This window comes from Ambystoma mexicanum, chromosome 10 (genome assembly GCF_040938575.1).
Source record: "Ambystoma mexicanum isolate Mex_15411 chromosome 10, UKY_AmexF1_1, whole genome shotgun sequence".
NCBI lineage: Eukaryota > Metazoa > Chordata > Amphibia > Caudata > Ambystomatidae > Ambystoma > Ambystoma mexicanum.
This window is the reverse complement of record NC_090932.1, coordinates 738161084-738181009: the sequence shown is the minus strand read 5'-3', so window position 1 is coordinate 738181009 and position 19926 is coordinate 738161084. Positions and strand designations below refer to the sequence as shown.

The window sequence follows — 19926 nt, the reverse complement described above, 5'->3', positions numbered from 1 at the left end:
TTAACTAGCCATTTCGCCCTTCCAACAGAGGAGCAGTAGCAAAATGATCTACCCCTCCCAAGGTTGTCCACTAGGTCGAAAAGGCTAAAGTTGCCCAATAGCGTCACCTAAAGATTTGGTTGCCACCTTTGAGGTCTGCAACCTCAAGACTCTCGGCAGCCTTGTTGCCAAAAAGGGGAGATCCGTCAAATGGCATGTTGAGAAGTCTGGCTTGCACATCAGGTGCAAACCGGCGCATAACAATGCTGGTAGCCATGGCTCCGATGACATCAGCAGAATCCAAACCGATTGAAGAGACTCGCACATGGCTTCTTTGCCGTCTATAACTATGGCTAAGAAGCAGTCTCCTTCATCCCCTAATGGAATGTGCTCTGCCGCCATGGCAATGCAGTCCCATAGAGTGAACGTAAACTTTGCAACGGCACATGTGGAGTTGGCAGATTCAAGTGCCATACTGCCTGCAGAAAAAACCTTCCTTGCCAATACATCTACTCGTTTGTCGTCCCCAAATGGAGGGATGGTAGGGTAAGCCGCTTGCTTAAAGTTTGCCTGCACCACCAGACTATGGAGTGGGGTGTTTGAACAGTCGGGGTCACTACTGGAAGGGCAGTACTTCTTGGTCAAATTCCGGTGTCTCCCAATTCGTCGCCACCCTTTTCTGCAAGGCAATATGAAATGGCAATATGGGATCCGACTGTGGCCCTTTGTCTAAGAAAGTCATCTTGTTCAAATGGCAATGGAGGCCTACTGCACCCCATATAGTTCAAAACCTTTTGACATAAGGACGCATCGCATTGGCCTCAGTCTCTGTTCTCCGAAACTCTACTTAGGTGAGCTATCCACCACACTTGCAGTCTGTAGGTTATCATAGAGGTCTCTTAACCTCTGCAATAAAAAGCTCAGGTAAATATTGGAGGGCAAATGGAGCCTCTTCATCCGACTGCTTATTTTCTTCATATATGGAAGAAAGACTTAAAATGTCTTTTCTCTGTAGTAGCAAATCGGTTTTAGCAATGAGTTTCTGCAAATAATGGGTTCGACACTGGAAGTCAAACCCTTCATTGGCACCATAGGGTTCACTGGGGCGCAGCGTCGATGATGCCTTCGGCTTAGACGGTTTGGCTGTCGTCAACATGTTTCTTGCTCGACTGACCCTTTGATGAGACGTCATCAGATCGAGGCCTCTCGATGCGGATCGGGCCTTCATCCCAGGCTTGAAGGAGAGCAGGATTTGTGTCAAGCCCTTTCCTTACCGGGTTCCTTCGAAAGCGCAGTAGGAGCATGGCTTGGAGGCTTTTGTTATTCAAATATTTTGAGCATCTCTGCTCTGAAGTCCTCCCACTCATCCAGAGTGGATTTTTTGGTTGGGCAAGAAATCCTCTCAGAGGAAGCATCTGATGAAGTTGACGAAGGCGACCTATGGTGCCTGCTCTTAGATTTCCTCAGAGGACGAAGAGTAGTGGTGGGAGCCACTGTGACCATTTGACCTTCCTCCGAGGAGAGTCGCCTCTCAACTTGTCGGGTCGAAGGTTTCTTGGTCAGGGTACGGGATTTAGAGCTTCAGCCTACCTTCAACTTGCCCTTTTGTTCCTTCCAAGGCGTTTCCTGTCATGGACAGGCACTTGGAGCAGTCCGAGGTGTTATGGTCCGCTCCGAGGCACCATAAACAGATACAATGGGGAAATCGGTTAAATACATTTTCAACCCGTAATCGCACCACTTTTTGAACCCGGTCTTTGGGGTTGTCTGTGTCGACAAGACATCTTGATTTTCTCTCTCGATAACGAAGTTAGTCACGAAAGTGATGAAAAAGTGTGCTGTACCTCTTCAAAGCTAAAGCGGTCACGGAAAAACATACTTAAGCCAACAGGCGCTGCGTGTGCTATATACGACTTCGATGACATCCTTTAGAGACGCAGGCCTTCGAGGGACATCGAGTCGACGCACAGCGAGCTCTGCCAAAACAATTTCAGAAGCAGCTGAAGCTGGACAACACATGTCAAAGATGAGGAATATGCGGGAGGACAAAATCCATTCGAATAGGAATGATCAGAGGTCTTGCTGTATAACTAGATGCAGTAAACATACAAAAGTGGCCACCCCGTAAACGTAGCAACATTTACCATAACCGTCTGTTCTTAACAACCAGAGCACTCTTGAGCTCATCCTGGGCAGTTTACCCAGTATGTAGCCCCCCCAACCCCCAATAATAGATTGCTGAAGATTTAGTGTGTGGCTGGAAAGAATCGAAAATTCACAAAATGGTCATGTCTGAAATAACTTTGATCTTGGATAAAATGTATACATTTAAGTGGCAGGGGAGGCACGCACCCAAACAATACAGCAACTCTTCATGCAAGGATGCAGAAATCCTGAACATTTGGACACAGGCTGTGCCCTAAAAGCAATTGTTTATTTTGGGTTCTGATCTAGTCCTTAAGGACAATAGCAATACAATTTCAAGATGAAGGAGTCGGCGGACCATAGCCGTTAGTGGGGGGTTAGATCTACCAGTCAAGCACCTCAAATCTGCCAGCAAAAAATAAAATAAAAAGTTCACTAATTATTCACGTACGCACATCGTATAAGGCATCAATACCTCCCTCCCCAAAGAGCAACAGGTCTTTCAAATACCAAAGACAGATAAATAAATGCGCAAACAAAGTCCTATAATGCCAATGGTTACTCCCTATTTTTTAAAGTTGGGAGTAAAAAGATTGCCACTAATTATCGGCCTATCTCCAACTCCCCCTTCATTCGCAAGATACTGGATAGAGTGGCATACAAACAACTTCTTTTCCACACAAGAGTATCCTATACTGAATGAACACCAAATCATCGTTGCTTGAATTAAAACCCAACATGGTGACTAATATAAATGACAGTGAAATAATGTTGCGGATGTCCTTGGACTTATCAGCCGCATTCAATTTGGTGGACTACCCCCTCCTTTTGGAGAGAATGCAAAAGGTAGCGAACTTTAGTGAGCAATGAAAGGACTGGATGGAGCATTTCCTAGAAATGAGGACTATGCAGGTCTGTAGTAAACAAGCGGAAGCGGACCCTGTTTTAATTAGTTATGGTGTTCCACAGGTGCTTTGCTCTCCCTGCTTTTATATAACCTCTTTACAGTCCCCTTCTTTCATACGTTGGAAGGAAAACAGATTTGTTTTTCAAACTACGCAGATGATTTGCAGTGTCTCATTCCCTGATCAGGTATCCAAGAAGGATGCCATAATAGTGTCTGAGGTATATGACCTCCTACACGAATGGACGGACATGAGTGGGATGGCGTTGAATCATGGCAAGACAGTTAATGACCATATTTAGCGGATCATGATATCCCAACAAAGGAAACAGGAGTGATGCTTGACCAGACTTTGAGCATGTCTGCCCAGGTCAGCAGCCTGGTGTCAGCGTTGCCCTATTATAGCAGGCTGCCCTATTATAGCAGGCTGCTTTCGCACATTCGTCCATTTCTATCCCAGAAAGGCTGCAAAATGATTGCTGAAGCCATCATCTCTGCGAAAATTGATACTGCAGCTCCCTCATAGGAATAGGAAAAACTGAACTCGCCAGACTCCAAGTTGTGCAGAGTAGCACAATTGGAACGGTTATGGGTCTACATAAGTTTGCTCATGTGTCAGAGGTGAGAAGAAAATTACATTGGTTACCTATAGCGTTAACTATAGCTGAGACTATGAGTTTAAGCTGCTCACCATCACTTATAAGTCTCTTAACGGATCTTTTTCCGCTTGCATTGCCAAAAGACAAAAAAAATAAACCGGTGGCGCGATCCCTGCGTTCAAATGGTAAACTATACTTTCATATTCCGAGAAAATCACTTGAACTGGTTAGAAGGGGCACCTTTTAGGCGAGCGCCCTGGCAAAATGGAATGCCCTGGCTTCATATCTGAGAAGCTGCTTGACTCTGGGAGGTATTTAAGAAAAAACTAAAAACGTACTTATTCAAATAGAGACGAATGCATAGACCTTTTAATCTAATTCTCACCTATTGACAGGCACCTGCATGCCTCCGGACCCATGTTTACACCAAAGTTAAAAAAATAAAATAATTTAAAAAAAAGCTGCGAAGTTGCACTTTTCCTTTATATACAGAGGAGTGTCATGTTTTAAACAGAAGCCAATTTCAATCATTCACATTTTGTATCGGAAAACGACTCTACTAGACTTAGTGTTGCATAGCCTCTATGGGTCAAGCAAAGTCTTAACTCCCCAAGCGCAGTACCCAGAAGAACGGCTGGTTTGGGTGAACTCCCTTTGTTTGCACCGAGTCTGGTAGAAGCTCGACACATTAAATACTATGAAGTAGTTGTGGGTGGGATTTTCAGCTCAAGCCACGTGAAGAGGTGGCACATTTAAGAGACCAATGACAGAATAAAGACCAGTGGGCCTCCAACGACAGGGCAAGGTCTTTGCCGAAACATCTTTGATGCTGTAGCAAAGGCAGGTAATGAAGCAGTGCATTAGTCAAAGATAACTTCCAGATTTTGAGGCTATGAAAAGGAGTACAGGTTATTTGTTGTCTGAGAAAGGATGAAGTAAAATGGTCTCTTTTGGCATTGATGTTCCCATGGTTTTCTGTGCAATAATTTGTCAGTGTAGTCGAAACTAAAATATAAATGCATCACTGAGTGATCAGCAAAGATTCATAAAAGGTCTTAAGACTGACGAAACATACACAGTAACAATCTTAAGATGCTAGCCAGGCATAAATTACTCGCCCCTCACCTCTTCCAAGCACATAGTACTCTATAATTGCCAAGACTTAAAAGATCACTCACTAGTGAAAAGTTGGATGGGATACATCATTTACTTAAATCCATTTCTGTCAATTCTCTTATTGATACGTCCAGTGCCTTCTTGTTCAACATGCAAACGTGTCAGCAAGTCATAAAATTCCCCATCTTGTCAGCCAAATCTCTGACTTGTATTGAATTGTGTCTAATGTAGTGGCAAAGTCTACACACGTGCAATACAAAGTAATATAGATGAGCTATTTCTCTGCAACCATGAAGAGATTGGGGAATTGTCCAACCTGGACTAGCGTTTTCTAAAACTAATTTGCTCAAAGTGGATATTATTGCCCATGCGCCATTATATTAAATGCTGGTCAAGAACTTCAGAAGAGACCCTAATGTAGCAATTTGGCATAGGGGGAGGATATTCCTTTTCAGTGTTGAAGCAATACCAGTGCATGGGCATCAACCATCAGCTTAAAAAAAATATATATATTCTAAAGTGTCGGTTCCTTTGCTTCTGAAAGTCCAAGTTTAGAGTAAAAAATAAATAAATAAAACGGGACTCTAAACATACTATTTAGGTCCTCGCCCTTTCCCCTTCTTTGCGAGTGCCATGGTTCAGTAGACTATTCCATCAAAGGGATCTTTTCATTTTCTTGTACATGATTGTGTAACACACGTGTTCACTCAAATGAAGAGTGAACATGACTGACCCATTTGTGGCAAATTTGGGGTGCCCCACCTCCCCCAATTACCAAGGAAAACACTGGAGGTCAACTGGAGGGTGTTATCAGTATATCTGAAAATTGAGTATGTGTAGGTATGGCTAGAGTTCACTCACCAGTACCCATTCACCCCATTTCACCTACCAAATCAACACAAACACATACTGCACCGATTCGCACACATGCATCCACATACTCATACATCCATTCTAACTCATTCACATTAAATTACAGCCATTTCATTGGAGTCACATCCACGAACATGACATCTAAACAATCACTTTTCAACCCATCAATCCAAACGTCCATCCAGCCAAAACGTAATATTTAATTTGAGTTTAAAGTAAGGCCTATGTCAATCAGTCTCAAAATTCAAAAATACACAGCTTTTTACTAATCATACACTTGAAGACATGATCATGCGCGTGAAATAGTGCTTGTGTAACTGCTCCTCTTCGATGGGGAGCTGCAGGGAGTGTACGCAGTGGAGATTTGCAAAACGCTTTGAGGCAGATAATCACTTACTGGATTAAACACATAATGGGTTTGGCTCCTGCGTTTCATAAGGTGCATCATGTTTTTCGAAAAAACCTGGAAGTCCCATGACTTGTAACATGGGAATGCCTAGCACATGTACTTATCACTGAAAATGTCAACTGTCAATTCGGAACAGTTCAAACGTCCTCCTAATACTTACCTCAAAACATGATATACTCGGACAAAACCAAATCCCTTAAGGGTACCTTATTTCCACATGAAATGCTGAAAGAAAAAAGGTCGAAGGTCTGCTTTCGTATTCCCCTTGTGAAATCAAAATGCATTTGGAGTCGCGAGCACTGAAATCACCCGACCAACTTATGGTTTATGCAGATCTGTGCATACATAATGTCACCTGTTCTATGCTTATCCAAACATTGCAAATAAGTAATCAGCTCAAACATGTACGTTATGCTGAATCTTGCTAAACATAAGTAAACCTAAAAGGAAGTACTAACTATAAGGCAAACTGCGTAAAATGTTGTGTCATGTAATAGTAAAACATAAACATGACCAAGACAACTGCTGTAACCTACCAGTTGCCGCCCCGGACTTACAGGACACAGAATACAAACATATATATTACATATACACAGTCACATGCGGGAACCACCCGAGAGCAAGAGGCAGTCTCAGCAGTGCACGCCATAGAGTCACTGAGGTTCGCATAAAAAAAAAAAGGGACTAACCAGGGGTTTTCAAATACTTAGGATGTAGATTGACAATTAGCGAGTTTGATTGTTGCATATCCCGCGCTTACTGGTTTACTATCATGCTCCAATTATTGATCATCATTCCAAGACATGTTTTAGCCAAACATGAAAATAACGCATTTTGAACATAGACATTTTCATCGCCACAAAACAGGATTTGCATATTGAGATTTCGACTTTGACTCAAATAATGGACCAACGTACACCGACCGACTTTGCAGTCTAAGGTTTTGAATTGCAGAGCTTTGCATTTCCATTACGTAATTGATAATATTGCTATTTAGTTATTGCTAATCAGGTCACAAAGCATTCACATTTTAATGACCCCATCACAACCATGCAGCATTGAAATATTTATATAGGCCGATTCAATTAAAACAAAGCGGTCAGTTACAAGTGGCTGGGGACGAACCAGGGGAACAGCTGACATCCCCATTTAATGCAAAGAATGGTCAAGACAACAGACCCAGGGTTTTCTTAGTGTGTACCCCTTTGAAACGTACTGGTTCAATAAAAAAACCTTATTGATTCGTCACCATCTTAGTACACTACTTCAGTCTGACCTCATTCCAAAACAGAGCAAGAAAGACAACAAGGAATGGCAGACATGCACTTACAATAATACATTGAATTGCTTCTTTTTTTTTCAACCAACTTTGAGCAAACGGATGGCAACTGCTCTTCTAAATCATCATTCAGTGATGGATGGGCATGCTAAAGTCAACGCTCTGAAAATAATCTTACATTTTACACACGGATCTGTCATTGTAAAAGGGAACCAACATATTATAAACAGATTGAAAACATGGAATGAGATCAGCTAAGATCAAACTGCTAAGCCTTCCTGCACTGAGCACAAGAAAGCAGGCAGGTTCTGAATATTGGGACGTGCACGGTGCATCACATTAGCTCTTGCTATAGTAGGTTCTGTAAACAAAAAAAACAAGTTGAAACTATCGTCATAGAAAAGGCAGGAAAGATAGGATGCCACAATAGCCCCTTTGCCGTATCCCACCTACTATTTGCTTTCTCGTGTATCAGCTAGATGTCACTTTACGGGAAGGCCAGAGTTCTTTGTAAGGAGTCTTCTAAAAGGGGCTAGCTAATAAAGATTTCAAAAGTAGTGACCAAGTGTGCTTTCAGCCACTTGATCTAAAATAAATAAATGCGTACCACTGATCTGTTCCTTGCACTAAAAAAAATAAATAAAAAAAAAAAAAAAAAAAAAAAAAAAAACTGCTTTAGCAATTCCAAAGGTTCCGGCTCTAACATAGGCATTTGCCAGGTACTACCATTACCAGCAGTGCCCAAAAATTGCCTACACAAAAGCCAAAATAAAGTGGCTTTGCCAGTGGTAGTTTAAGATCTTCTCATGCCTCCTCGAGTGCAAGGGGTATGCTCAGGTGACTGTTTTGCTTCTTGGGTCTAGGAAACGAAGCCACAACTCTGTTCAAACAGGTCTAGGGTACAGTTGGCTCCTGGTCACAAGGGACATGGCCTAGGAGTTAGTGGACCATTCCTTTTGGGAGCACTCTTAAGACCGATGACTGTCCCCTTTTCTATTGGTGTAGATAGCTCAATAATGATGAAATAGATGCCAGCCAGAGGAATTCCAATCGGTTGGAATCATTGGCTCAAAATATTCCCACCTATCACTTCCTGGTCTAACGTAGGAGTGGAAGATTTTGAATTCATCTTCACCTCCGACATTGCTCTGGGTAACCTTTCTATGCCACTATTTTTAGCCCCCTACACCACTGCAGATAGTGAGTGATCCATTCTATACAAAACAGTATGGTTACTGCCATTAACTGGAGCAGTCAAGCGTGGCCTGCTAGGCAAAGTCTCTTCTGCACAGAAACAAGCAACCCCAGACATGCTTCGGTATTATTAGGCCTCATCAGTGGGGAAGCTTGTGCCCCATGTCTGGGCAGATCCCCGCTGTCCCAATTCAGGAGAAAGAAAAAACAAACACCTCTAATCTGATGGCAGACTGAAAACAATGGTTCAGAGGGGTGTCCAACCCCTCCATCCACTCTTCAGTGTTGCATTTTTCACGTTAAGTGGGGCAAGTATGCGCCCAGAGTCTGCCATGTCCAGAGCCCCAAGCTACACCCCACTGATGACGACCACTGTGTCTGAAACTTCTAGGGTTGCTTGTAATCTCATAAGGGGTGGGAATTTAGCAATAGGGCTCGACTGCCCCTTATAGGGTGGAACAAGCCAGTTTATTTCCCTTTCTGAAAAAGCATGGTAGGCTGAAAAACGAGTTGGGAGGAAGCCCAGAAACAAAGCCAGTGGTTGTCCATAAATTCAATACAATGCCCTCAGTCCATCGCTCTTAAGATATTGATTTTAGAAACGACACTTATCTGATAAAGGATCCTTTGGATTGAGACTTAATGGTGATATTTTAAATCCCTCCGTAGGCAGCTGTTTCAGAGCGATACACCTAGCCCAGAAACCAGAAAAACGCATCAAATTTGCAACATTAAGCTTAAAATGGATACGTGGTTTCAATGACAAACAATGCTTTGATATAGAAGGTCGGCTTTTCAAGCACGTGGCTGCAGTGGTTTTGGGCCACGACTGGCACTATTGACAACGCCGATTTGAGTTGGACTCAAAAATATGCGCTCCAAGGTTGCAGATCCCAGTTTGTGTCTTACAAGGCCTACACAGAACAGATATTTTGGACCACGACTCCCACAATCTCTCCCCACCAACTCTGCTGGGAGTTGAAATCTGGAGAGCAAAGAGATTGGAGACTCCACTAGGGGAACATTTGGTGCTCATTTCTTAGAGCGTCATCAACTTTTCCTGTACATTAAGTTAGTTTAAATTCACTACAATACTAAAGCGAAGGGGAACAATTTCATACCTATTCACGATTTCAACATTTTAAAATTTAAGTTCTAAGAGCACTGCAAGTGTAGGGCACATGGTCTCTCGCCCTTACCCCGCCGACACTGTCACCTTCCATTAACTATTATGTATGGCTCAGTGCATAGACATTTTAAAGAAAACGCTGCTCTCAAATACAAGTGTAGAATATGGGTTCTAGGTTCTTCGGAACATGCTGCCTTTGCAGTGAAATGTTCTTGTACGTGCTTCTGGAATGAGAGATACTGTTTTTTTTTTTAACATCAGGAAATGCATTACAAACATAAAATGCATGATCAACTGCTCTTCGAGAGTCAAGACACCCATTTCATTGTTCCTCTATATATGTCCCCTCCCCACCCCCGTGACTCCTTGCCATTTGTTTCGAACACACTGGCAGAAGGGGCGTGGCCTGGCTGGAGGCTAATGGAGTCGCGAGACACGAGTGCTCCTCAGCCCTGCCAGCTAGCACGTGACCGTGGGAACAGTGCCAATGATGCTGCTCTTAAGACTGCCATAACAGACTCTTGTTAACCTGCTGCAGATTCCTGTGCGGTTCGGGCTCGGGTTGCTTTTCCCTAGCAGAGAACAGGAGAATAGAATAGTAGGCCTCCAGTGACGCCACTTTATGAAACTTGTAATGGTTGCTCACTCCTCGAGCCTCCGCCAAACAGCTTTCTAAGACCCAATCCAATGGTGGGCACAGCACCAGTCAGAAGAGGGGGATAAACAACTTCCATCAACAGAATATCAAACGCTGGAGCCTTGCCGTGGGTCAGTGATCGCAGTGGGGTGGACTGCATCTGCAGGCTCTAGTTAGTGGGGAGCAGCTCAAACCGATCAGATCCACAGCTGTGCCTAAAGCCTAGTCGGCTTCCCTCCTTGCTGCGCTACAGTGCATCCGCTGCAGGTCTTGTCAACCGGCGCCGGTTGTGTTGCTCAGCCTCCAGGTTAGTGAAGAGCCTATTTTCCGATGTTGGCGGGCCTCTTCTACAACCGGCCTGCGGTGGGGAATCAGTCTTCCCTTTATACTTTTACTCTTCGCACAGCGACACAGGCACTGGGGGTGAAGTGCTCCCTTCCCCTCTCCTCTAAGCCTAGAGAATGATCTTACAGCTGAGCAGGATGCCTCCAGGAATATTTGGTGTTCAGGGTCACACTCATTGATCTGCGCGGGACGCCAGAATCCCCTGCTGCGAGTGTCATTTGGGAGACTTATTTTAGCTTTACCTTGTGGGTGTGGGATCCTGCAGATTGAGTTCAGTGGGCGACATGAAAGCCACCAAGCAAAAGGAAAAAGCTGGTACATCCATTAAAGACGTGCTCCAACCGCCAATATCTTTTGCGGCGAACCAACCTGACCCTTCACCCTCGATCCAGCCCGATATGGATTCCCAGCCAGCCACAAAGGCCGATATTGCACACCTACTCAGATTATTCAGAAGGAGATAGCCCCCACCCTGCAAGAGCTGAAGGGATCCTTCACCGAATTGGCCCATAGCGTTCAACAGGCAGAACAGATATTGAAGTATTGAAAATGCCTTGAGTGACCATACAAATAATTTTAATCAGCTGGTGACCATGTTAATAATTTTGATCCGCTAGAGCAGTGGGTTTCGGCACCGAATCACCACTGCACTTTCATGGAGGAAAAAGAAAAAAAAAGGGGGGGGGCGTGAAAGTCTCCCGTCGGTGCAATGTCAGAATAATGGGAATACCCCGGAAGTGTCAGTTCGAGACTTTGAAGCCTACGTTCGTGACCTTTTCACCAAGATAACAGTCTGATCTTATATCCGACCGCATGCATAGGATCTATTCTAATTTTCAACAATGTCAGAACTTGCTCCCAGATGTTCTCACGCATGTGCATTTCATCAAAACTAAGGAACTAATCTTCCAGAAGACAAGATCACAATGTGGGATCCCCTTTAGGAGGCACCATTGTACTATCTTTCAAGACTTTGTGGAAGGCACCATCCAAAAACCTCACCAGATAAGACTGTTGATGCAATGGCTACTAAATAAGGAGATCCTATAGGTGGGGCTATCCATTCCAGTTTATGTTTAAAATATGATGGGATGCAGCACCAATTCCTGTTGCTCCAGGCACCCATCAATGGAACTACACCCCGTTGGGACCGAGCAGGACGTCCTCAAAGGTAACTGGTCTCGGGCCAGATCAAGGAAGGAACGCCATAGGGATTGCAGAAGACTCTCAAAAGATCATCGAGAAAGGAGGGGTGAGGATTCTGAAGGGCTCATTTACAAATTTATCCTGTAATGGCATCAGGGTGGGGTAAAGAGTGAGCAGTTTGCCTGGCATGGTTCTTTATTTTGTTTAATCCACAATAGTTAGTGGGAAGTGTTGCACTAAGTAGCACTATTATTGAGCATTGACTGATATGCGGGGCATCAGGAGTACCCGCACATCCATGAGGTTTCTTGATACCAAAATGCATCTCCCATGAAGGGGCTGTTTTTCTTTGCATTATCTAGTTTTTTAAACATTTTCAAGGTACGGGGTTACTTCAAAAAAAGGTAGAGCGCACACTTGGGCACTGCAGTTTGGTATGATTCACTTGGACCAGGAATTTGGGGTACATCATATGGTGGGTCGTGGATAGGTTAGAAGGGCCTTGACAAAACTGCTACTGTTGGGCACATCATCTTTCAGACGCATTTGGTTGGAGTTGTTCAGAGGCTCCCAAATGGATGATCTTAATATTCTGTCTCTGAATGTGCAGGGCTTCCACTCCCCTAAGAAGCACAAAAGCATTTTGGAGAAACTCATGGAACTGATGCAGGCATAAGTGTTCCTCCAGGAGAAGCGTCTCCAAAAAGCAAACTGGCAGCGGATGCGTTCCAAGTGGTTTCAACGCCTATATTTTGCATCACCACTGCATAAGAAGTCGGGAGTTGCCATTTTATTTAGTCACACATTGGCCTCTACAAAAGTTAGGGAAATTAAGGATAACAGGAGGTTTTTGGGGCTGCACATTAAATTAGGAGACAGGAGTCGGACTGTGCCGTCAACTTATGTCCCGAATCAACATCGGGATATGTTTTACGTCGGCTATTCCCCTACATTGTCCAACTTTAAAAAATGGAGATCCAATAGTTGCAAGGGGGAATTTTTGATGTGATGTTAAGACAATGGAATGGACAGGTTAGTGCCTGACTTAACTAAAATCGCCTCCTTTTCTAGGGTGATTGATGATTTACCCGATAGATGCGTGGAGATACCAACACCCTCATGAAAGGGATTACACACATAGCACTCCCACATACACCGCATTCTCCCGGATAGATTTGTTCCTTCTTTTTAGTACCCTCGCGCCAGATGTTGCAACTTCCATCATGAACCGGTGGTAGTCTCGGATCGTGCTCCCATAATGATTCAAGTAGATGCATATGCCCCACACACAAGGAAATCGGCTTTATGGAAGGTGAATGACACTCCTGGTAGCTGTGGATTATTGCATGTCAATAAAGAAAATATATGACAAGGTCACAATCGTGGCAGTCTGGGAGGCCTTTAGGCCTGCTCTTTCAGGGGGATTAGCTTAGCCACCCCGAAGAAACACACATTTTCCACAGTACAGCTTGAAAAGGAAGATACAGCGACCACCCTACACAGACAAAACAAGAGGAATGGTCTGTGACGCACATATTAGACAACAGGTTGCAAGGGCTGAATTGAAGGCACTTGGTCAGCAGACATTACTCAAACTAGACTAACAGTTTTACTTTACTACCGCCAATAAGGCCACACAGATTCTAGCCTATAAGCTGCAGGCCCAATGTGCTCATAACACAATGAATTGAAATAAAAAAAGGGGGGGCTGCACAAAGGAAGGGGATCAGGCCAAGTTAAATAGTCTCTCCTGATACTATTCTACTTTATTTAGAGCTGGCAATTTAGACAGAGCCACACAGGGGGATTCTGTCTGGTACGCCCCCATTGAGGAAATCTTTATTGACTCTTAAGTAAACCAGTCAAGGATGCCAAAGAATGCTCCTCGTGTAGACAAATTGCTATCCTTAATTTTGATGCCCACATTTATGCCAAGATTTTAGCCATTAGACTGGGGTTATTCATAAAGACCAAACAGGGATAATCCCATGACGGCAGGCTGAGAATTATCCATGACGAGCCATATATTTGATAGAATGGGCAAGGCGGAGGAACCAGAAACTGGTGGTTCCATCAGTTGATGATGAAAAAGCATTCAACAGAATGGAGAGGTCTCTCTCAGAAGTATTGAAGGGTCATTTCATTTTGACCCCACATTTAATGAAATCTTGCCAATCCGACCACTAAAATCAAGATGGACTGTAAGATTTCCAACCCTCTGTCACTATATAAGGACACGCGAGGAGTGCCCACTATCTCCTCTGGTTTGCTCTGGAGCCACTGGCATGCAAGATTACGGCCTCAAGAGTTCATTCAGGGTATGGCCATGGGGGCGGAGGGGGCTCAAGTTGCACTATATGCAGACAATCTTTATTTTTCATGAGTGCGTGAATTAAAGAATACTTTTGCTTTTCAGTGGAACTCCCCAGCCTAAAATATTTAGCGATTCATCTCATACCAAGCTACGATCAGTTGAATGCTTCCAACAACCCTGGGTTAATCTCCACTCTTAAAAATCAGATCTAGACAGATGGGGAAAGGCTGACATGTCATGGCTTGCGAGGATAGCGTCATTCAAAATGATCATGTTGCCAGAGTGCTTATATATTTTTGTGCGACTCCCTCTTCTAATCCCCAAGTCGGTGATACAGGTTTTCCAAATCCAGGTCTTTAAATACATTTGGTCAATGCAACATCCTAGGGTTCCCATAGATACATTGATAGCAGCCAAGTGAAGGGGTGGCTTAGGTTTAACAGATTTGGAAAGCTTTTTATACACTGCACAGAACGCCCCTCTTCTGGTTAGTTAAAATGCAGATCTCGCCTAGAAACACTGGGTAGATATTGAACAATCAATGCTTGGTATCGTGCTACATGATGGTGTTGGCATTCCCCTGGTGCAAAGACAGTAATCTGCTAGCCACTAACACGACATTAGATTACTGGGATAGTGCAGTGTGAAATATGCTCCAACCACTTTCTCACATGCATTTAGCATTATGTGGACTCTACCCTAGGTCATCGGACGAGACAATACGCTCATTGGAAGTAGGGTGGATTGTTGAGAGTGGGCCAGTTATTCGAAGGTGAGCGGCCGTTAACTTTTGACTAGTTTAAAGAAGAGGTTACATCCAACTGCAGTACTGGGTCCCAAATGCTAAAGTCAGTGGTCGAAGTGTACGAAAAGAAGTAGTGGAACTATGTTCCCTGCTGGCCTGCCCCTGTACCCCACAAACCCCATTGCCACAACCCCTCCCACACACAATACACCCCCCCCCCAAACACTTGCACCTGCAGTTTAAGGGAACATTCAGTGCAGTGCACTGCAAGTGAAGGTTTCAACTTCTTCCTACACTTATATTTTAAAACAAAACCATTCCAGAACGTTTTTTTTTTTAAAAAATAAAAGTATAGGAGCTGTACAAGGCAATTTTAAAAAGTATAGGAGCACTGCTCCCGACCGCTCCCACTCACTTCGACCACTGGCTAAAGTGGGGAAACAGGCCAGGAGGGTATAGCACCCAGTTTGAGGACTTGGGGATCCTCCAATCCATAAAGTGTCCTTGTTGTATATAAAATCCTAAATGCAAGCCGCTTTAAACCTCTACAGCTTTATAAGGCCCGTTGGGAAGCAGACTATTTGGGCTCTCCAGTAGATGAGCTGGCATAGTAGAACATTTGATCAAGAGCTGCAAAATCCTACAGGTGTGTCCAATTGAAGGAGAACAGCTACAAAACACTGTATAGGCAGAATGCTGTATTTACCCCTGAGCAGCTCCAAAAGATAAGTCCTGAGTTATCACCTCTCTGCTGGAGATGTACCCATGCCCTTAATACCATGTTTCACATCTGGTGGACATCAATCTTACCAAGACCAAATCAGAAAGAGGTGCTCACTCAGATTCAAATGATCACCGAGTAGTGTTGCTAGGAAATTAAGATCCGGGAGGTCTAGACAAGGTGGGTAGACAGTCTGCCATTAACGATTACGCACCTTGTCTCATCTAGCTGGTAGTAGCTAGTAATTGAAAGATCTCACAAACCCAACACACATGAACCATATGGTTTGTAGCAGCAATGAACAAAATGGAGGCAGCTTTTAATGGAGTAATGTCCACATTTCTGATTTCCTTTGTTAGACAAAACTACTCCCTAGCTGTACAATAAACCCCAACAATGCCGCGAACTCCCTAGCTGTACAATAAACCCCAACAATGCCGCGAAAATTAAAGGATTGTATAAGTGCTGCAATTATCTGTATTGAAACACATGTCTATCCCGGTCTTGTTTAATTGAATATTCACTGTGTTTCAAAACCGAGACTTGATTGGTTACATAACTCCCAACATTCAATAATAAGTGTGTATAACAGATGGCCACTGGTTAACTGACCCATTAGATGCAATATTGATAATTATTGCTGCATTGACCGGCATGTTTGTCATTCTTGTCCCACACCGAATCAAGGCTAAAATGCTTGCCCTTCTTATTGAAGAACGGGCAAACGTATCCGTTTCCAGTGATTGGTAAAGTGCTACAGCGTAAGGTCTGCGAGAAGTTAAACGTTATGACAAACCAAAAGCCACTTCTTTGAAAATTGGTGTTATGATATTTAGTCGCCACAATTGGCTGGATCAAAAGATTGTGCAGTACATTTCTGCAGCGCTGACAAGTCAGACGATCAAACACTCGCACTGCTAGCCAGACGCATGTAAAAATGTTGTCCATCAATAACTACACAGCAAACTACACCTATTCACTTCTTCCCAACAACGAACACTTCTGGGAATCATTTACGAACACAGGACAAGCGGCAGCTTCTAGGAATGATTATGGGCATGACAACTATGCACCATAAATAGAATGCCAGAGGGTAATAGGTACATTAAAAGACTGATTAAAATGAATAAGATCTCCGACAGCGGCACTGCCAAAGTAATACAGCAAGAGCTTTACGAGTAAAGAATGTCAACCCCTCCACGCAACGCAAGGGACACATGAAAATACCAAACTGAATGTAATGGAAAATAAATGCTAAATGCAGAGATAGCCCCGAGATGCACATCGCTCAGGGTTTGCTTCGTGGGACCGTTCCATTAATCCGTGGTATCCCATTGTATAAAGCATGGATTTAAATGAATCTGCCATCCATCAAGCACACCTGTGGCGTGTGCACCAAAAGGTAACACCGCACTAAAATCATTCACTGCACTTGGGGGGAGCGCTGCGTTTAAAATGATGGTATAAGGAAAAGGCCGATTTGGGAGTCAAACCTAATGCCCGCTAGAAGCCTGACACAAAACTTCCTGATAATGGTGCTAGGCACACTTGCACCCGCTAACGGTAAGAACCATACAGTGGCACAAACTAAACGTGACGGCCTGACAGTGTGGCAAATGAATCACCGATTAGTCGTACGGGCAGAGTGAGCTACTGGCTTTTGTAGTCCTTGCGCGTAACCATGTATGTATACAAGTTCAAATAAGTGTTTCCTTTTACTGGCTGCCAGTGTGTTAAAGAAAACTGGGAAAATGTGCCCGGTGTCCCGTTGCAGTTTAGGGAGCAGACACAGAGTGGGTAAATGACAGCATCTATAGTAGTAGTGCTTATAATCGGGCATCAGAAGTGGCTTTTCACGAACTACAAGTACTTCAATATGAGAACAGTAGCAGGACAAGACTACTCTGAATGATTGTACAACAGCTCTTGATTCTGATAAATTACACAAAACGCCCCTTTAAATGCACTTTGTTTAAACCCATTGGGTAAAGTGGACGGTAGAGCAATTGCCACGCTGCATCCATGTATAACTAGGTTTGCAGAAAATCCCACAGACATTAAGTGAGCACGTTAAAAGATGTCTAAGCGGGGTTCACAGGCCCAACCTGAAAGAATCGCAAATACTTCCTAGCCATGATTTGGATAAAACACGGCACATAGTTTACACCCCACACCATGACCCAATAAATTAAACAAGCGTCCATACCTGTCTTCCTCACCGTCAACTGGAATGGATATTCCAAATACAGAACGTGCAATGTTCATTGGAGTTGTTACAGGTAGGTGTATGGTGTCCAACATAGCTGGCTTCAGGAAATGTTTATGTTCAGCAATTAAAGAAGATGGCGGCTGAGGTAGAGGCTCGGATTTTCTTCTGTCATCCATCTGGGAAAAGGCTTGGGGTTGAAAGTGACTAAGGTTTGACTGCACATGTTCTGCGCCTTGGAGGCCTGGAAGTCCAATGGGTTGTATGAGGCTGGCACTCCTGGTGACAGTCGTGTGGCCACTTTGTTGTGCATGCGATACAACAGCTGGGACGTTTGGCATACTAATAGGAGTGATAGACGCACTACTTGGTACATCAGGCACACTTGCAGCAGGAGCAATAACAGGCACATTTTGAACTGCAGCAGTCATTCCCATCCCTTGGCTACCAGCACCCAACTGGTGCTGCTTGGCAGAATTCTGTTGCACAAGTCCTGCAGGTAATACGCCAGTCTGCACCACACCCCCTAACTGTGGAATGACAGCCGAATGACTAGGGCCTCCTTGCGCTGGCCCCGATCCCTGTGCACTCGAGTCACTGCAAAGACCCACACCCTGTGCACACCCAGGTGAGTGGTTGTGGCCTGTCACTTGGCCCCCAGGCAAGCTGCCAGCCATTTGCTGGACAGGTCCCTGGTGCAGAGAAGCAGTCCTATTTTGCAAGTAATCCGACTGTGTTATGGGCTGGTGTTGCCCCTGGGGTTGAGAGTACACAAAGTGCTGAGCTTGGCTCACTGGGGCGGTGGACTGTGGCACAGACAGACCCACCTGGGGCAATGCCCCTATTCCATTGTGTCCAGGCACCTGTGGCTGCATGGAACCACAGTACAATGCCCCGCCTGTGGGCTGCTGACCAATGAGAAAGTGCTGCTGCTGGGGGGCCGTGCCCGTCCTCTCCGCCTGGCTCATGTGTGGTCCAGCACCAAGGGAGCTGTCAACCGGCTGATCCAAACTGGGCCCCGGATGTGAACCGCCCAGCCCGCTATCCCGGTCAGCGACTTGCTCAGCAACTGGGCCGTGGCGGATGGTGTCCGTCTCCCTCTCATAATACTCCAGGCAAGTCCAGCGGCCTCGCCTGTAAGGCTCTCCGGAGCCCTGGTCCAGCTTTATGACTCTGAAGCGGGAGCTGGCAGGGGCGGCAGCAGCGGGAGGCACTGTGTTGGGGGAGACTGTACCCGGACTCCCCACGTTGTGCAGGGTCTCCTCGGAGGAGCTCCGTCCGCCCCCCACACCATCATCCTCTTCGGGGCCGCCGCCGCCGTCAGTGGCGCGAGACACGTCAAATATCTCGGAAGACACATCCTCCGTGCGGGACTCCTCGGGGTCTCCATCCAGGCTCTCGGTGTCCTCGGCGATGCTGTTGGCAGCCTGCGCCGTGGTGACACTTGTGATCTGGAAGCAACTCTTCTTCTTGGCCGGCATCTTGGACATGGCTCCGGTGGCGCGGCCCGCTGTCACTTTGGGTCACGAGCGGAAGGGGCAGCCGCGAGGCTCCTCGTCCATCCCCTCGGCCGCCAATCACAGAAGCGCCCGGGGTGCGTCCACCAACTCGGCCGGGAACAGGACGCTGTCGGCAACACCGGACCACCGTCACCCTGTACTACAGAGAGTGCGCGGCATCCCAGGGGAACTGTCCAGAAGGGTTGGGCGGAGCGGCGGCGAAGCACTGCACTTTGACGCCTCCGCAATCACCTGGGAAGACACCTCCAAGTCTCTGTCGCTGCAGGCCTCGGGGACGCTCTTCCACCCTGGGCAGACCCAAGCGAACTGAAATTCAAACTGCTCGCTTCGCTCTGCGCTTCGCAAGATGGCTAAAACGGCAGCACAAGGAATTGTGGGAAACACTCCCCAGGCGCCTGCGCGCTGCTAGTGGTGACGGGCAGCCACCGCCCCCCTCGCCTCCAGAAGAAAACGCACGCTCCCGTGTCCGTCAAAGTTCCGCGCGCCTGCTCGCTCCGAGGCATCCTGTCACTGTGCCCGCGCATCCGCCCGTACCCTGTGAAAGCAGGGTGTACCCGCACGCTCTCGAACAAGGAAAAGGGACTCTAACACAGCAGCGTCATAACTCAAAAGAGGAGCGCGCGTTTCAAGATAACGTATGCGTCACCACACCCATTTGTAAAGCA

The 19926-nt window shown here is 45.4% G+C and overlaps 1 protein-coding gene across 2 annotated transcripts in view; it reads right to left on the bottom strand.

The window, feature by feature from the left end:
* Positions 1–19667, bottom strand: part of TSC22D2 (TSC22 domain family member 2) — a 229837-nt gene extending 210170 nt beyond the window's left edge. The window contains exon 1 of one of the 2 annotated variants that reach the window (XR_011276074.1): positions 17742–19667. Coding sequence is in view for 1 of the 2 variants with exons in the window: in XM_069618376.1 (XP_069474477.1) it covers positions 17742–19231 (1490 nt within the window). In the remaining variant the exon portion in view is untranslated. The remainder of the gene's footprint in view (positions 1–17741) is intronic. The other variant, XM_069618376.1, reaches the window with a different exon arrangement.
* Between the last annotated feature and the right edge of the window lie 259 nt (positions 19668–19926).